Here is a 13,141-nt window from a genome sequence, read left to right as displayed (position 1 = left end):
TCAAGTAGGTCCTGATGCCACTAGACAAGATATCTGCCTTCTTTGATATCGGCAGCTCTTTGTGTTGTCTTCTTGGAATCAATCTTGTTTTATTTATCTAACCCTGCTTTATTTATAGTCATTTGGCACTTACCTTGCTTACTGCAATACAAGCGCCTTGTGGTAAGAGTCAGTGGTTTCCTTATTTTTGTGTTTATCTGCAGAGTTTGGGACAGAGCCTTGTACACAGAGGCACCCAGTAAGCTACTGGTTGACCTGAACAGTTCCCTCAACTTTACTGTAAGCTCCTTGACTTTAAGTACACTGTGTCTCTCAACACAAGTAAGGGCCTTGTGCATAACAGGTACTCAAAACATACTTGTTTAAGTAATTTCATGGTTCCAGAGCAAGATTTTTCAGAACAGATGTAACACTGGCATTAACCTAAAACATTCACTTAAATCTCTCTCACCAATTAACGTAAAAGAAAAAGAAAAGGAACACTGACTCTAACGTTCATTATTCTTTCCTTTCGTTTTATGTGATAATGCCTACTCTTATTAGGTACTTATCACGTACCAGGCACTGCACTCAAAGTTTTACAACAGTCGCCTCGTGTAATCCTCCCAAGAGCACCATGAAGCACTGTCTTTTTCCCCAATGGATGGGTGGGAGGTTTAGAGAAGTGAAGTAACTTGATCCTGCAATGAGTAAGTGGCAGAGCTGAGATCTGAATCCAGGCAGTTTCTGCCTCCAAAAACCCATGGTTGTCACCATCATGCCATATGCCTTGGTTATGTTTGCCAACCATCTTAATTTCAACAGTTTGGGTAAAAAAAAAAAAATCTTTTAAAAAATACTTCATGCTACATCTTAAAAATCATTCTTTGAAACATAAGAACATCTTGATTCTCAGATTATTTTAATGGACATAAAAATAAAGAATTGTTAAGTCTATCTCATCCACCTTCCAATGTAAGCTTCAAATTTAGGAGGCTGTTTTCTCCAACGGTATGCATGGTCAGTACTTGGTTATGCATCCCTCCAAATGGAGGTGACAAAGGTAACATACTTCCAAATAACTGAAAATCATTTAATTTTGGAACGCAGTCTAGAAATCTCAGGACCAAAAAATAACCATTTAGTCCCCATTCTCCTTGTAAGTCTTCATATACTTGAAAACTCCTCTCGGTGGCCTAGACTCTGATTCGCTGGCAGAGTAAAGGGGTGTGGGGTTGACACAGATAATCTATGAGTAAATAGGCCAGAATTTCTCTCTTTTTGAATCTCCATTCAGTCTGCATGGAAAAGCACTAACGCCAATTCTGACCACAGTGCTGAAAAAGAATATACAAGCACCAAGGAGCTGATAGACTATGAAACTGAGAGAGAAGGAAAAAAGTCATACTGGCCCTAAATATGATGAGAGCAACACTGAGGAGAAACTCACAAGCTGTAAGATAAAAGTCATTGCTTTCCTTAGGATTTCAGAGATGCAAGCATGTGAAGTAGAGATGGACGCTAGTAGTTACATCTAAGAAAGAGCCACCAGTGGACTGGTCACCAATGTCTCTTTAGCCTCCAATGGAAACACTATTACTAAAGATGAGATTCATAACTTAAGATGAAATTATATCAAGCAAGGACAAACTTTGTTCAATAAAATACAGTAGAAAACTGACTACTGATGTTTCGACTACTCAGATCTTCTATTTATCTATTCAAAGCAAAAAAAAAAATCATGTAAAAAGTCTGATAATATTAACTTCACTATTTAGTCATAGCTACCTTTTCTGGATTTAGGTATTGATGTTAAAGTATACCACAGGTATGATGAACCTCTGTGACTTGAGGGATACCTTAAAATCCAAATCCCATTTATAAAGCAGAATTTTATCAGAGTATTTTTCACTCCTTTAAAATGATCTAAAATACTCAGTTGTTGATACTTGAGTTTTTCAAGTTGCAGATCATATGTTCAGAAAAGAACAGAGGAAAAAGAGTGAGCCTGTTATGTTCATTAGTGGATCATGGAAAAATGACAGCCTTAAATACTCATGAGCACTGGTGAATATTCTGCCATCTCCCTCTGCTGCCGCAGAAATCAGAAAAACAAAAACAAAGCACATAACGGAAAAAGGAGTTTAAGTCAAGTGAAAATATTTTATGACATTGCAAACTTCTTAAAAAATACATTCACTCAAACATGAAAAAAATAGCAAGCAATCAATCCCAAAATAAAAGAGAAAAACAATTCTGCTCCAACATAACTGAATAAATGCATATTCTTAACAATCTGTAATCTCTTAAGAAACCAGCTAATATGATAATTTACTAAAGGTTTGTTTAAGGGATGGAATATTAAGGTGGAACATGTAGATTGATTTGTATTAGAGAAAGACGTTCCTAACTATCTGTTTCAGATCATTAGAATTCTCACTGTTAACTCAAAACCCACAATACCTTAACAGTGTGAATGTGAAGTACAAATTTGATAAGGACCTACCTTCAAAGTACCTTATTTTCCTTTGAAAGGCAACTTCCTTAACAACACTACATATCGAGAATAATGAAACTTAGCCATTCACTATGATCTGGACACGAGTTAAAGGATGCAGAGAAAAAGAAAAAAAGGTAATGGTCCCCCCCCCCCATAAAACTCATTCCTACTTTATGCTTTTTCCTTTAAATTTAACCATTTTGAAATACTAATAATTTTGCTACCTTTCCCCTGAAACATTCTCTATGAAGATTAAAGAAGAGCTTGTTCAAAAACAAACAGGATACAGGAGTACTGGTACAGCTTCCAGGCAAGCTATAAATAGCAACGGCATTTTCAAGAAATCTCGTGCCAGTGTGTAAGCTGCAGTTTAAACATGCAGTGCAGATTTTATTATAATGCTGTCACCAAAATTCATTGTTATACAAGAAATTCAATGCTTACCAAGTTTTCTTGGTTCCTGGCTGCTATTTTTTGCTCCTCTTCTGCCCCATTTTTCATGTATTTGACCTCTTCCACCGGTTTGATCCTATACTCATCTGAGTGCCAAAAAAGAAAAGACATTTTATAACTTTTTTCACAATGGGAGAAAAGTGTCAGTAAGAAAGCCCAACAGCATAATTTGTTAGAGCCTTTTCCCTGCGGCCTTTCTATGTGGTTCATTTGAAAAAATCTGGAAGAAGCTTAACCAGCCTCTTTTTATGAGGCGCTCTCCTCTGTCTACTGGGAAAAGCTCAGCATCACGAAGGCAGCTAATGAAAGTGGCACTGCCTGGTCCTTTCACAGACAGCAGGTGGTGGCAGCAGAAACAGAGGTTATTCCATATCTAAAGCCTATTTGGAATTTATACGCATTAGGGCATATCACATAATGGTTTAAGGAGATTTTTCTCCTTGAGAATACGAGTTCAAAATGCCTGTGGCAGCAACGTTATGCAGTACGTTCACACCTGAATTTCTTTCTTTTGGAAAAACAAAGTAAGACTAAAGAGCTTAACTGACCAACAAATAGATATAAACAATTGGAAATTGAAATTTTCCTGTTGGTGATCCCCATATTAAATGTGGAACAGTCTGCAACGATTTCATATGATACATACAGACTTTAATCTCTCTGTAAAGTCACACACATGAAGAGCCATAATATCACACGGCTCTAATTGGCAGGTATATCTATCACTCAAGGCAGGAGAGTATAGTGGGCCATGGACGGGACCTGAACTTTGCAACAGCCAGAGAGAGTACAACAAATTCCAGTATCAAAATACATCATAGGACAAACTTGGGAAAACTTGCAATTAAAGCTCCTCTCCAGGGTAGAGGTTTGGTGATGACAATGATGACATTTTCACCAGATTTCTGTCAACAGGAAATGACATGACTTGGGCACACTAAGGTCAAAAACAGGTGTGACTTTGAGTCATCTTTAGTCCAGTGTATAGGAAAAATCACAGACATTATGGAATTAGAAAATTTCATCAACCAACAAACTGATGATCGCCTAGCATATGACATGGAATAATGTCTATAAAAGGCTACCTAATAGACAGATGTCTATCACTAGGAAGTTGCAATATATTTTCTTATTGCCTGTGGTTAATTTGCTACAATGACTATATGCTTATATAATTTCTTGCCTTACCATTTATAATACCATTTCCTATATAGTTTCAGGCTTCCTCATACTATCCCTTAACACGCTACCCCCAAAGATGTTTGTTACAGTAATATTTCTTCAAGTAATTATGCTGTTCCAATGTTTCTCAAAATTATCATCCTTATGAAAGTAATACATTTGCATATATCTGAATAAAGACTCCATGTTCACAGCTGAGCCAATTGTTTTTTCCATCTGACAATTCAAGGTAGTTATTGATTCTGCTTCTTTCTAAAGAAATTAGAAAGACTGGTATGAGGTTACAGTAATGAGTCCTTTAGGAATACCACGTCCTAAATGTATTAACAAGTTAATCAATGGGTTCTGATCCACAATTACAAAATACAGAATTTCACATTCCAATTTGGTATTCAGAAGAGAAAAAAATAAGAGTAAATTAATAAATTTGGCACATTTAATTAAGGATTATTTACTCAGAAGTTGGAAAAGCACTTGTTAATTGAAAAAGAAAAGACACTGGCTAATTATGCCTCCCATACAATTAAACAGAGACAAAAATAAAGGAAAAAAATAATAGCTAAAGATGGGTCTCCCTAACTTCACTTCGGAACATTAATATTTATAAATGATGGTTCACTGGGATAATTACTAACATTTAACTGAACTAAATTGTGATCTTAATTACTTACGGTGAGTCGAGTCTCTAATTATTTACATATAAATTACACATATACATACATATTTGTTTTAAACACAATTCCAGTGGACTCTATGATTTTGTCTAGAGGACACAAAACCTCACATGATGAGATAGGGAAAGCACAACATTTTAGGACCTAAGCAGAACCTTCTGAAAGAGCCTTCCAAAAGATGGCCCTTTGCCTGCGGCATAGCAAAAGGTTTCTTCCAGAGGGGACCCGCCCTTGCCTTGCCCGCTGTCCTCTCCCACCCCTAAGCCACAGCCCACAGCAGAAACTCTCTAAACAGCTGAGTGATATTCAATCTTCATTCTCTTTTTATCCCTCCAGGAAACGCAGCCGAATTCAAAGTATCAATAGTAGACAAACTACTAATATTTTTCTACAATGAACAAAAGCTGCTGGCTACATGTCTTTCAAAGCAGTGTTATCCCACCGACAGACTTTTTATAATGTCACCAATTTAGAAAGAGGATAGGTTTTAGCGTGTCATTAACAAACACGCCTGGCTAGCCAATGCTGTCTTTGTGGAACACGCTATGACTGGATAAAAAAGAAAAACAAACAGCCACGACTGCAAAGCCAGACCTATCATTATTACTTACATCACACACTGCACAGAATCCATCGTGGTACGAAACAAAAAAGCCAGCAAGACCCTTAGATAAACCACAATTCGTATAAAGCAAATACTTAAAAACGGTCTGTCAAGTCTCTCAAAGGCTGGTGCTGGGGATGAAGATGCCCATCTGGAAACAGACAACTCGTCAACCAACGTGTCACACATTTCCATGGCAATGCAGCCGTCAGGAACGGCACTCTGTGTGGACCAATGGAGCATTTCGGGTGATGGCAGTGACACAACCACTACGGAAATCCATTTTTCCTTTTGGTGAGGGCCCAGGGGAATCCGTGTGGGACTTCAGCCCCTCCATCAGATCACACACTGGAGGCAACTGCAAGTAGCAGAGCCACTGTTACAAGCCAGAGAGCCCCGCCCGGCAACAGGACAACCTGCCGACTTGATTAACAGGAGCCACAAGCAGACTGTCCTCCTCTAGCTCCCTCACACCTGCTCACAGTTTTTCTTTTCTTCCTGTTGATCTTGTCAGGTGGCTTCTTAAAATGCACGTCAGGCGCTGTAGGCTAACACCCCGTTTCCAACCTGCTCCCCTTTCTCTCTATGTAAACAGTTGCAGGCTATGCCAGTCAAAAAAATAGATCTGGGGTAAAAGCACTGCTATGGTGATATTTTTAGCATTTTATTCCTCAGATTCCATCAGAGAGGGCTACACTGTTTCTGTGGCAGCTCTATCATGTTAAAGACACACTGTTTCCCACCAAATCTCTGCACCTCACGTTTGACGTACGTAAAGGGCCTCATATATATGTATATAAAATTAGGTTTTTAGAACTAGAAGGGGATCAGTTGGTTGGACTTGCTTCAGATGTTATGGAATCATCCCCATTTTCAGGATCCTGTCAATTCTTCCATTGTCAACAACTCACTGGCCCCTATCCTGTCCTCCTCCCAAGCTTTGCAGATGGAAGATCTGCTACAAGGTTACATTTATAATCAACAGAACTGACTTCAAAATGAGTGAATTAGAAGGAGATGAGTGCTGGAGTGAGTTTATAATGTCATAACTATTAAAAAGTTAACAGTTCTCATAAAAGTACATATTAGATGGGGAAGGAGGAAGATAGGCAAGAGTTCTAGAAACGCTACTCTTTGAGGCAGGAAGGGATCTTACAGTTGTTTCCTAGAATGGTGAAATTCGTATCTATTGATACTTTCACACTCAAGTCTTCTTCTGATCAATGACATATGTACCAGAATGAATCTTTCCCAGGACTCTTCCGATTTCAAAAACTCTGCGCTAATGTCCTCATATCAAAACAATCCTACAAAACAAACAAACAAACAAACAAACAATCCTACATCTGGGCATCTTCACTGAATGCTCCGGATTGGTTCATCATCCAAATTTTGCATGAAGATTCTCTGGTAGACTTATTATTATTATATGCTCAGGAAAATATGAGGGCTTGGAACAAGAGGTAAAAGCAGTATTTATAAAAATAAACAAACCAAATAAAAGACTAAACTATTCTGCATTTTAGTGTAAACTCACTTCCCTTGGGTTTCTCCCACTGAACATCCTGCCCCCCAAGCTAACTAAATTCAAGTCCCCAAATCTTGGTACGACTTCAAATTCATGCCTAGGATCTTTATTTCTTTACTTGGCGAGATTTTTTTCAAGAGGTGAGTATTCATGGTGGCTAAGAGCTTACCCTCTAGAGCTTGAATGACTAGCCATATGGCCTTGGGCAACTTACTCATGCTTTCTGTGCCTTGGTTTCTTCATTTGTAAAATGGGAATATTTATAGTACCTAATCTCACACATAGAGTCACATGAATTAATATATGAATACACTTAAAACAGTGCCTAGCCCATAATAAATGCTCAATAAATGTTGGCTGCTGCTTTAGAAAAACTGTGCTGGTTCTGCAGGGAACACTATTTCTAATGCACAAAATCCATCAAGGTATAAAAACAAAAAGCATAATGTAAACATCAAAAATGAATTTAACTGAAAATTCTGACTTAACTATGTTAACAAATAAAGTGAGAAGGGAATATTATCGTCCATGATAAGCCTTTAGCATTTTTTAACTAAATGCATAGAGTGCTTTAATTAAAATATAACATAATTTTAAAAGAACAATAAATAACTTTTATGACAGGAAAAAGAAGAGTGATCATTATTTGAGTGAAACCAGGGTTACAAGAAAATAATGTTCCTCTATCTTCCTTTATATCCTAACTCAATTACTGCCATTGGCACAGCTCCTAGTCTCGGCCTTCCTTGAGGGCACAAGAGTGAATGGGTGAGGAGGTTCAGGAGAGTCTGAGAACCTACTATGGGCTGGGCTCTGTGATAAGCAATGGAGGGGGTGTGGAGCGGGGGGATGGAAGAGGCCGGGAAACAGTGCCCGGGGAAAACCACTGTCTTGCGGGGTGGCTTATGCTCTGAGAACCCTTCTGCTACCTGGAGCACGTTCCTCAGGCTAGACTGACCCTAGACTGACCGCACGAGTAGGCTGACCCTATCCCACTCAGCCACAGTCCACCAAGACAGACTAACTCTGGAAAACCTTATGCACAAAGCAGAGACTCAGCTGAAGGACCTCACAGACCACTATCAGTTCTCTGAGTCAGGCAGTCCCTTCACGATAATGACTATATCCTCACTTGCAGAAAGTGATTTCGCCCTTTCCAATGTAATAGTTATCATTAAGCAATTTCTAGGGCAATTATGAACTGCTCGTTCTAAATGTTTTGAATATTTCTAAAATAAGCCTTTGGTGCATTTAATACAAAATGCTCTCAGTTTTTTTTCAGAGTGTGTCTCAAATCAACCTAATAAAGGCAAACTAATTTCAAAATAAGATTCTCTAATACATTAAGTGCTCGTGGTCTAAAAATATAAACTGTTAAAAAATAACAAGCAGGGAAATTATGTTTTCAGACTTCATGTTTGTGGAAGATTAAACCCTGGCCACTGGGTTTCTACCAGGGGAATTAGGAAGATTGTACATATTTGTACATATCCCCCTTTATGATATCTCATAATTGAAAACTGTTAATATCACTAAGAGGGCAAGTCTCATATGTCTACTGTACCCTTATTCACTAGTGAAACCTAATGCTTGGATATATTTGAAAACCAGAGATAGATAAAAGATATAGTCTTGCTTCAGTCATGTAAAACTCATTTCAGCACACCCTCACTAATAAAGGGTATTATCCTTTTTAAAAATACGCAATGAATTGAAGGGTGAAAATGGTATCTAATTTTTATTTTAGTTTGATGTTTCAAAATTGACTAGTGATACTGAATACTTTCCCCCCGTTTTGATCATTCATGTGTGCCCTTTGTGATATATCTCTTCATATCCTTTGCCCCTTTTCTCTAATTGGAGTTGTAGCATTTTTCCTATTCATTGTGATATGAGCTCTCTGTAAACTATACCAATTTATGGACATACTTCTGGCCCCAAAAGGTCTGGGCAAAAACACCTCTTGATTTTCGTTCAGACATGAGGTGATGGAAGGAACTAGCTGCTTTCTGTCTTTGAGGCAAGTGCTGGGCTATCCCCTGCTGTCTTTTCTGGGTTTCTTTCCTTCTTCATTTCAGCAATATTCACTGAGCACCTACTGCGTGCCAGAGAACGTAGTACTCAGTCCTGGGGTTACGCCTAGGGAAGGGAAGCAGATCCTGTTCTCAAGGAGCTCACAGCTAGTAGGGGAAGATTTAAGAAAATGAGCAAATAGAGTGCAGAATGTCTGCAGCCATGAAGCACATGTGTGGGGTGACTGTAATAAAAACAGAAGGGAGAGACCCCCCTAGGCAAGGATGGGGAGAGTCTTGGAGGAGGTGACGTTATCTCACTGGAGCGCTGAGGAACACTAGTGTGTGTGTGGGAAGGACAGGTCTAGGCAAGGCGACGGTGAGTTCAACAACCAGAGAGAGCATGGCAAACAGGAGCAACTGCAAGTGGTCTAGTACGGCCAACAGGCAGATTCCAGGGGGCCTCGAGGGATGTAAGGAGCAGAGGCTGCTAGGGCCGGTGCAGGAAGACCTGGTATGTGAATCCCACCAGAGGCAGTCTCCATTCTGAGGGGATACGGTCTCCCCAACCAGGGGAGCCAGAGTGAAGCCACCGTTACAGGCTAAGCTTCTGTCCTCTGGCCTGTCCTCAACCATCTCCTCTGGAGAGACCCCCAACCATTGCAATCCAAGGCTTTCTCCCTCTCTCTGAAAGAAGGTGTAGCAAAGGTGGAACTTACTTGGAGCAGTGGAGGTGGACCAGTCAGGTGAGGAAGAACAACACACAGAGAAGACTGGCCAAGAGCCAGAGAAAGCAGCCACAAAGAGTCTCACGAGGGTGGAGTTTTTACCTGGAGTCAGCTGGTGGGGCACTGGTGGGGCTGGAGCTTAAGACACAACATCTGCCAGAACCTGTTTCCTGCTTCCCTGACAGGTATGCCTTCAACTGGTGATGGGGAGATATCACGGCATGCAGAACAGGGAGTGGTGGGGATGGGGTGTGATCCATCCTAGGGGCAAAGAAGCTGCCGCTGAACCTGATCCCAGCTCCTTCCCCTTTGGCGGGACAGCAGTGAATCACAAGGGACAGAGCACTGGCTTCAAAGCGCCTTTCTCTTCTGGGCCTGGCTTGGTGGCTTCCCAGCTGTGTGCCGTGGAGGCAGGGGATAGACTTCTCTGAGTGAACGGAGTGCGTTGAGATGCCTGTGCATGGGTGCTATGGCCTCTCAGCATTCTTAGGGTCTTGTCCACGCCTTCGAAGAGGACAAGCTGAGAGGTGTCCACAGCTGCAAGGATGAGAGGGTAATAAAGCTTCCCTCATTACAGCACCCTCAATTATTAAGACTGGACCTGCAGGCCCCATTCCTGAGTCATTTCATCATTTCAGAGGCCAGAGAGCACATCTCCTCCATTCATCTGAGGCTCATTCAGTGACCAGGGAACTATTAGCCAGTCATTAAGGGCCCCGGAACATGCATCTTCTGACACGCTCCGACAAAAGACATGCAACCAGATGCAGATCCAGGCTGGACTCCTTTAGGAATGCATATGCAACCAAGGCTTTCCTATGGAGAGGGGGTTTAATTTTTGTATCATACAGTAATAATTCCTAACCAAGAAAGAGAATGAGTGGCGAGCCACTCCCAGAGAGGGAGGGCATGCATGGTGGTTCTGACAGCCATTTTTCCAGCTTCTCAAGAGCTCTGCTCTGACTCTTCTGGAGCGCTGGTTCTCCACCAACCACAGGAAAGCTGGAGGCCAGCTAAGTCCTCTCTACTATTCTTGGTGCGGTTCCTCTTATCCTTGATAACCGTTCAAGAGAAAGCCTGCCGCCCAGCTGTCTGTCCTCTCCCCTGCTTTGATTTAATCCTCATGTCAGCCCTATGAGGTTGGTACTATAACCCATTTTCCAGTTGCAGAGATTAGTCCTTGATTGGCTGGTCAAGTGGCAGTGCTGGTTCTAACCCAGGTTGGTTGGAATCCAGGGCCAGGCTCCTAACCACTAAGCCAGTTCTTTTTTTAAACCGCAAAGCACAGGAAATAATTACTCTGAGAAACGGTACAGGCATAAAGTATGAATGGATTCAGAAAGGATTTGGACATATTTGCAAATCACAGTGATATAAATAAAAGTTATAAAGACAACTAACATTCATGGGTAACATCAGGGAAACTCTCAGAGCCTCCCTTGTCAGGCGTCTGGAGCTTCTGTCAGCAGAAGATATCATCCCTGTGCTCCTTAAGTTAGGAATTAACATACCAATCAAAGTAAGGGTTGTGAGACTTTTCATTACAATGGCGATTTGACCACCACCGCATCTAATGGAAGAAAACGGAAGCTATTCTACAGTATACAGTAAATACTGCAATGTCTTTACAAAAACTTTGTATTTTGAAAGATTAACTTCCTTTTAAGCCTTCTGTTATACACTACAATTTTGATATATGATCTTAGCATTAAGACCAAGCAACAAATCAAGGATGTCTTCCTTCACTGGAGTAAGGAGGAGGAGAAGGAGGAGGGATTGGAGGAAGAAGAGGCGGAGGAAGAGAGCTATCGTTTATAGAGCCCTTTAAATGTCCCAGATCCAGTTCAGAAAATCTGTTCTACAACAGCGCATTTAATGCTCACAGGGCTCTAAGACAGAGAACCGTCAATGTCTCCATCAAAAGGAAACGTTCACTCATCCAGCTATACCATCCAGTAAGTGGTGGGAGTGGGGCCAGGCCTTGAACCAGGCAGTCTGACTCAGACCCCAGGCTCTTATTTGACTTTCCCACAGACGTGTAGTAGAGTTAATTTCTGATAAAAACAAAAATTCTCTTTGTTTGCTGATTTCCATTATGGAACTAGTAGAAAATGTTATCACAATACGGATCCTCTCCCCAAATGGAAGTCACCTTTAAGATAAAGATAAACCTTTTCAGGTCAGGCATTAAAAAATGTATTATGATAAAATAAGATCCAAAATAAACGCAAACAGTTATTTTCTTTTTAGGGGTAAACTATAAGGCAATAACAGCAAATACGAACAGATACCAACAGAGGGGCTCACATGCCTTCCTTTGTACATGAAGTCGATAAAACTCCACTGTCATTCCACTGTCAAGAGGGCTTGAAATGAGAGTTGCTTTTCTAGGACTGGCAATAAATTTCTGCTGATTCATTCACAGTTAATCCTTCACTGCTGCCCAAGATCAAGGGTCATGAATTTGCAGGATGGCTGGTCAGGATTAGGAAATTCTATGATCATTCCAGAAACTCTTCCCATTTAGTGTGACTGCCATAGAGTTATCCGAAACATTGAACAATTTGGCCAATGGGTGGGTGTGTGTGTGTGTGTGTGTGTGTGTGTGTGTGTGTGTGTGTGTGTTAAGGACGAAGGACATCTTAATGTTGATCTGATGTAATTCCTTTAACTGGGTTCTGACTTAAGTGGATTTCTGTGAAGGAAAAGATTCTCAGATAATAATCCGGATGCTTAAGCATCCCAGGCCCCTCCCCCTCTCCCAAGGAACCACACCAGCAGGCCAGACGTGCTTGTGCTCTTTTGTGATGCAGTCTGGCGACAGGGTGAGGAGGTTAGCGGGAAACTGCAGCAGCCTGGATTTACACCAGAAAGAGCAGAGCTAATGAGAAGAATTGGGCTGGAGTGGAAAGTTTTGCAGAAGATTAGAGAGGGGAGATTTTGGAGGCAGTCCAAAGAAAGACAGACAAAAAGTCACCAGAGTGGCAGAGAGCTAGAGATTCACGGGAATAGATTTCAGTACATTGTGAAGTAGGTTTATGAATGAGATGCCTCTGGGATTCTTTATCCAGTAAAAATTTAAAATTGCTTTTCAGTGATCTTTGGTGATTCTTTTAATATGCCTCTGGACTGAAGCTGACTTCTGGGTTCTACAGCCATTAAAAATAATTTAGTGGCAGCAAAATCATTAGCAAGAATAGGAAGAAATTGGAGAGAGTTGTTTTCAGTTAAAGTAATTCCCAAGGCTGCAAGCACTGCCACTGAATTTTTAAAATGGAAAAACACAGCTAAAATACAGTTTGTGATAAATGAGTACAGCTTCCCTACTTATAAAAAATATTCATGACGACGTTCACTGAGGATCTCATGAAGAAAGGTCCCAGAAGGCGAGGAGAGAGCTCATTCACATGTGCATATGAGGGGCGAGGAGGGCTCTCGCTCTCTTTCTCTCTCTCCTGCCAAGTCTGTACCTCTTCTCACA

General features: G+C 40.8%; 1 protein-coding gene across 2 annotated transcripts in view; it reads right to left on the bottom strand.

Annotated features, from left to right (window-relative positions):
* The window catches only part of LOC103020039 (uncharacterized protein C1orf21-like), a 123,486-nt gene extending 111,446 nt beyond the window's left edge, over positions 1-12,040 (bottom strand). The window contains exons 1-2 of one of the 2 annotated variants that reach the window (XM_057539555.1): positions 11,968-12,040; positions 2,924-3,018 (exon numbers count right to left, since the gene is read on the bottom strand). In XM_057539555.1, coding sequence (XP_057395538.1) covers positions 2,924-3,018; positions 11,968-12,010 — 138 coding nt within the window. In that variant the 5' untranslated portion in view covers positions 12,011-12,040. Of the gene's footprint in view, positions 1-2,923; positions 3,152-11,967 lie in introns of those variants that run through there. The other variant, XM_057539554.1, reaches the window with a different exon arrangement.
* Between the last annotated feature and the right edge of the window lie 1,101 nt (positions 12,041-13,141).

The sequence above is a fragment of the Balaenoptera acutorostrata genome, unplaced genomic scaffold, assembly GCF_949987535.1.
Source record: "Balaenoptera acutorostrata unplaced genomic scaffold, mBalAcu1.1 scaffold_721, whole genome shotgun sequence".
NCBI classification, from domain to species: Eukaryota; Metazoa; Chordata; class Mammalia; order Artiodactyla; family Balaenopteridae; genus Balaenoptera; species Balaenoptera acutorostrata.
This window is presented reverse-complemented; position numbering and strand designations above follow the sequence as displayed.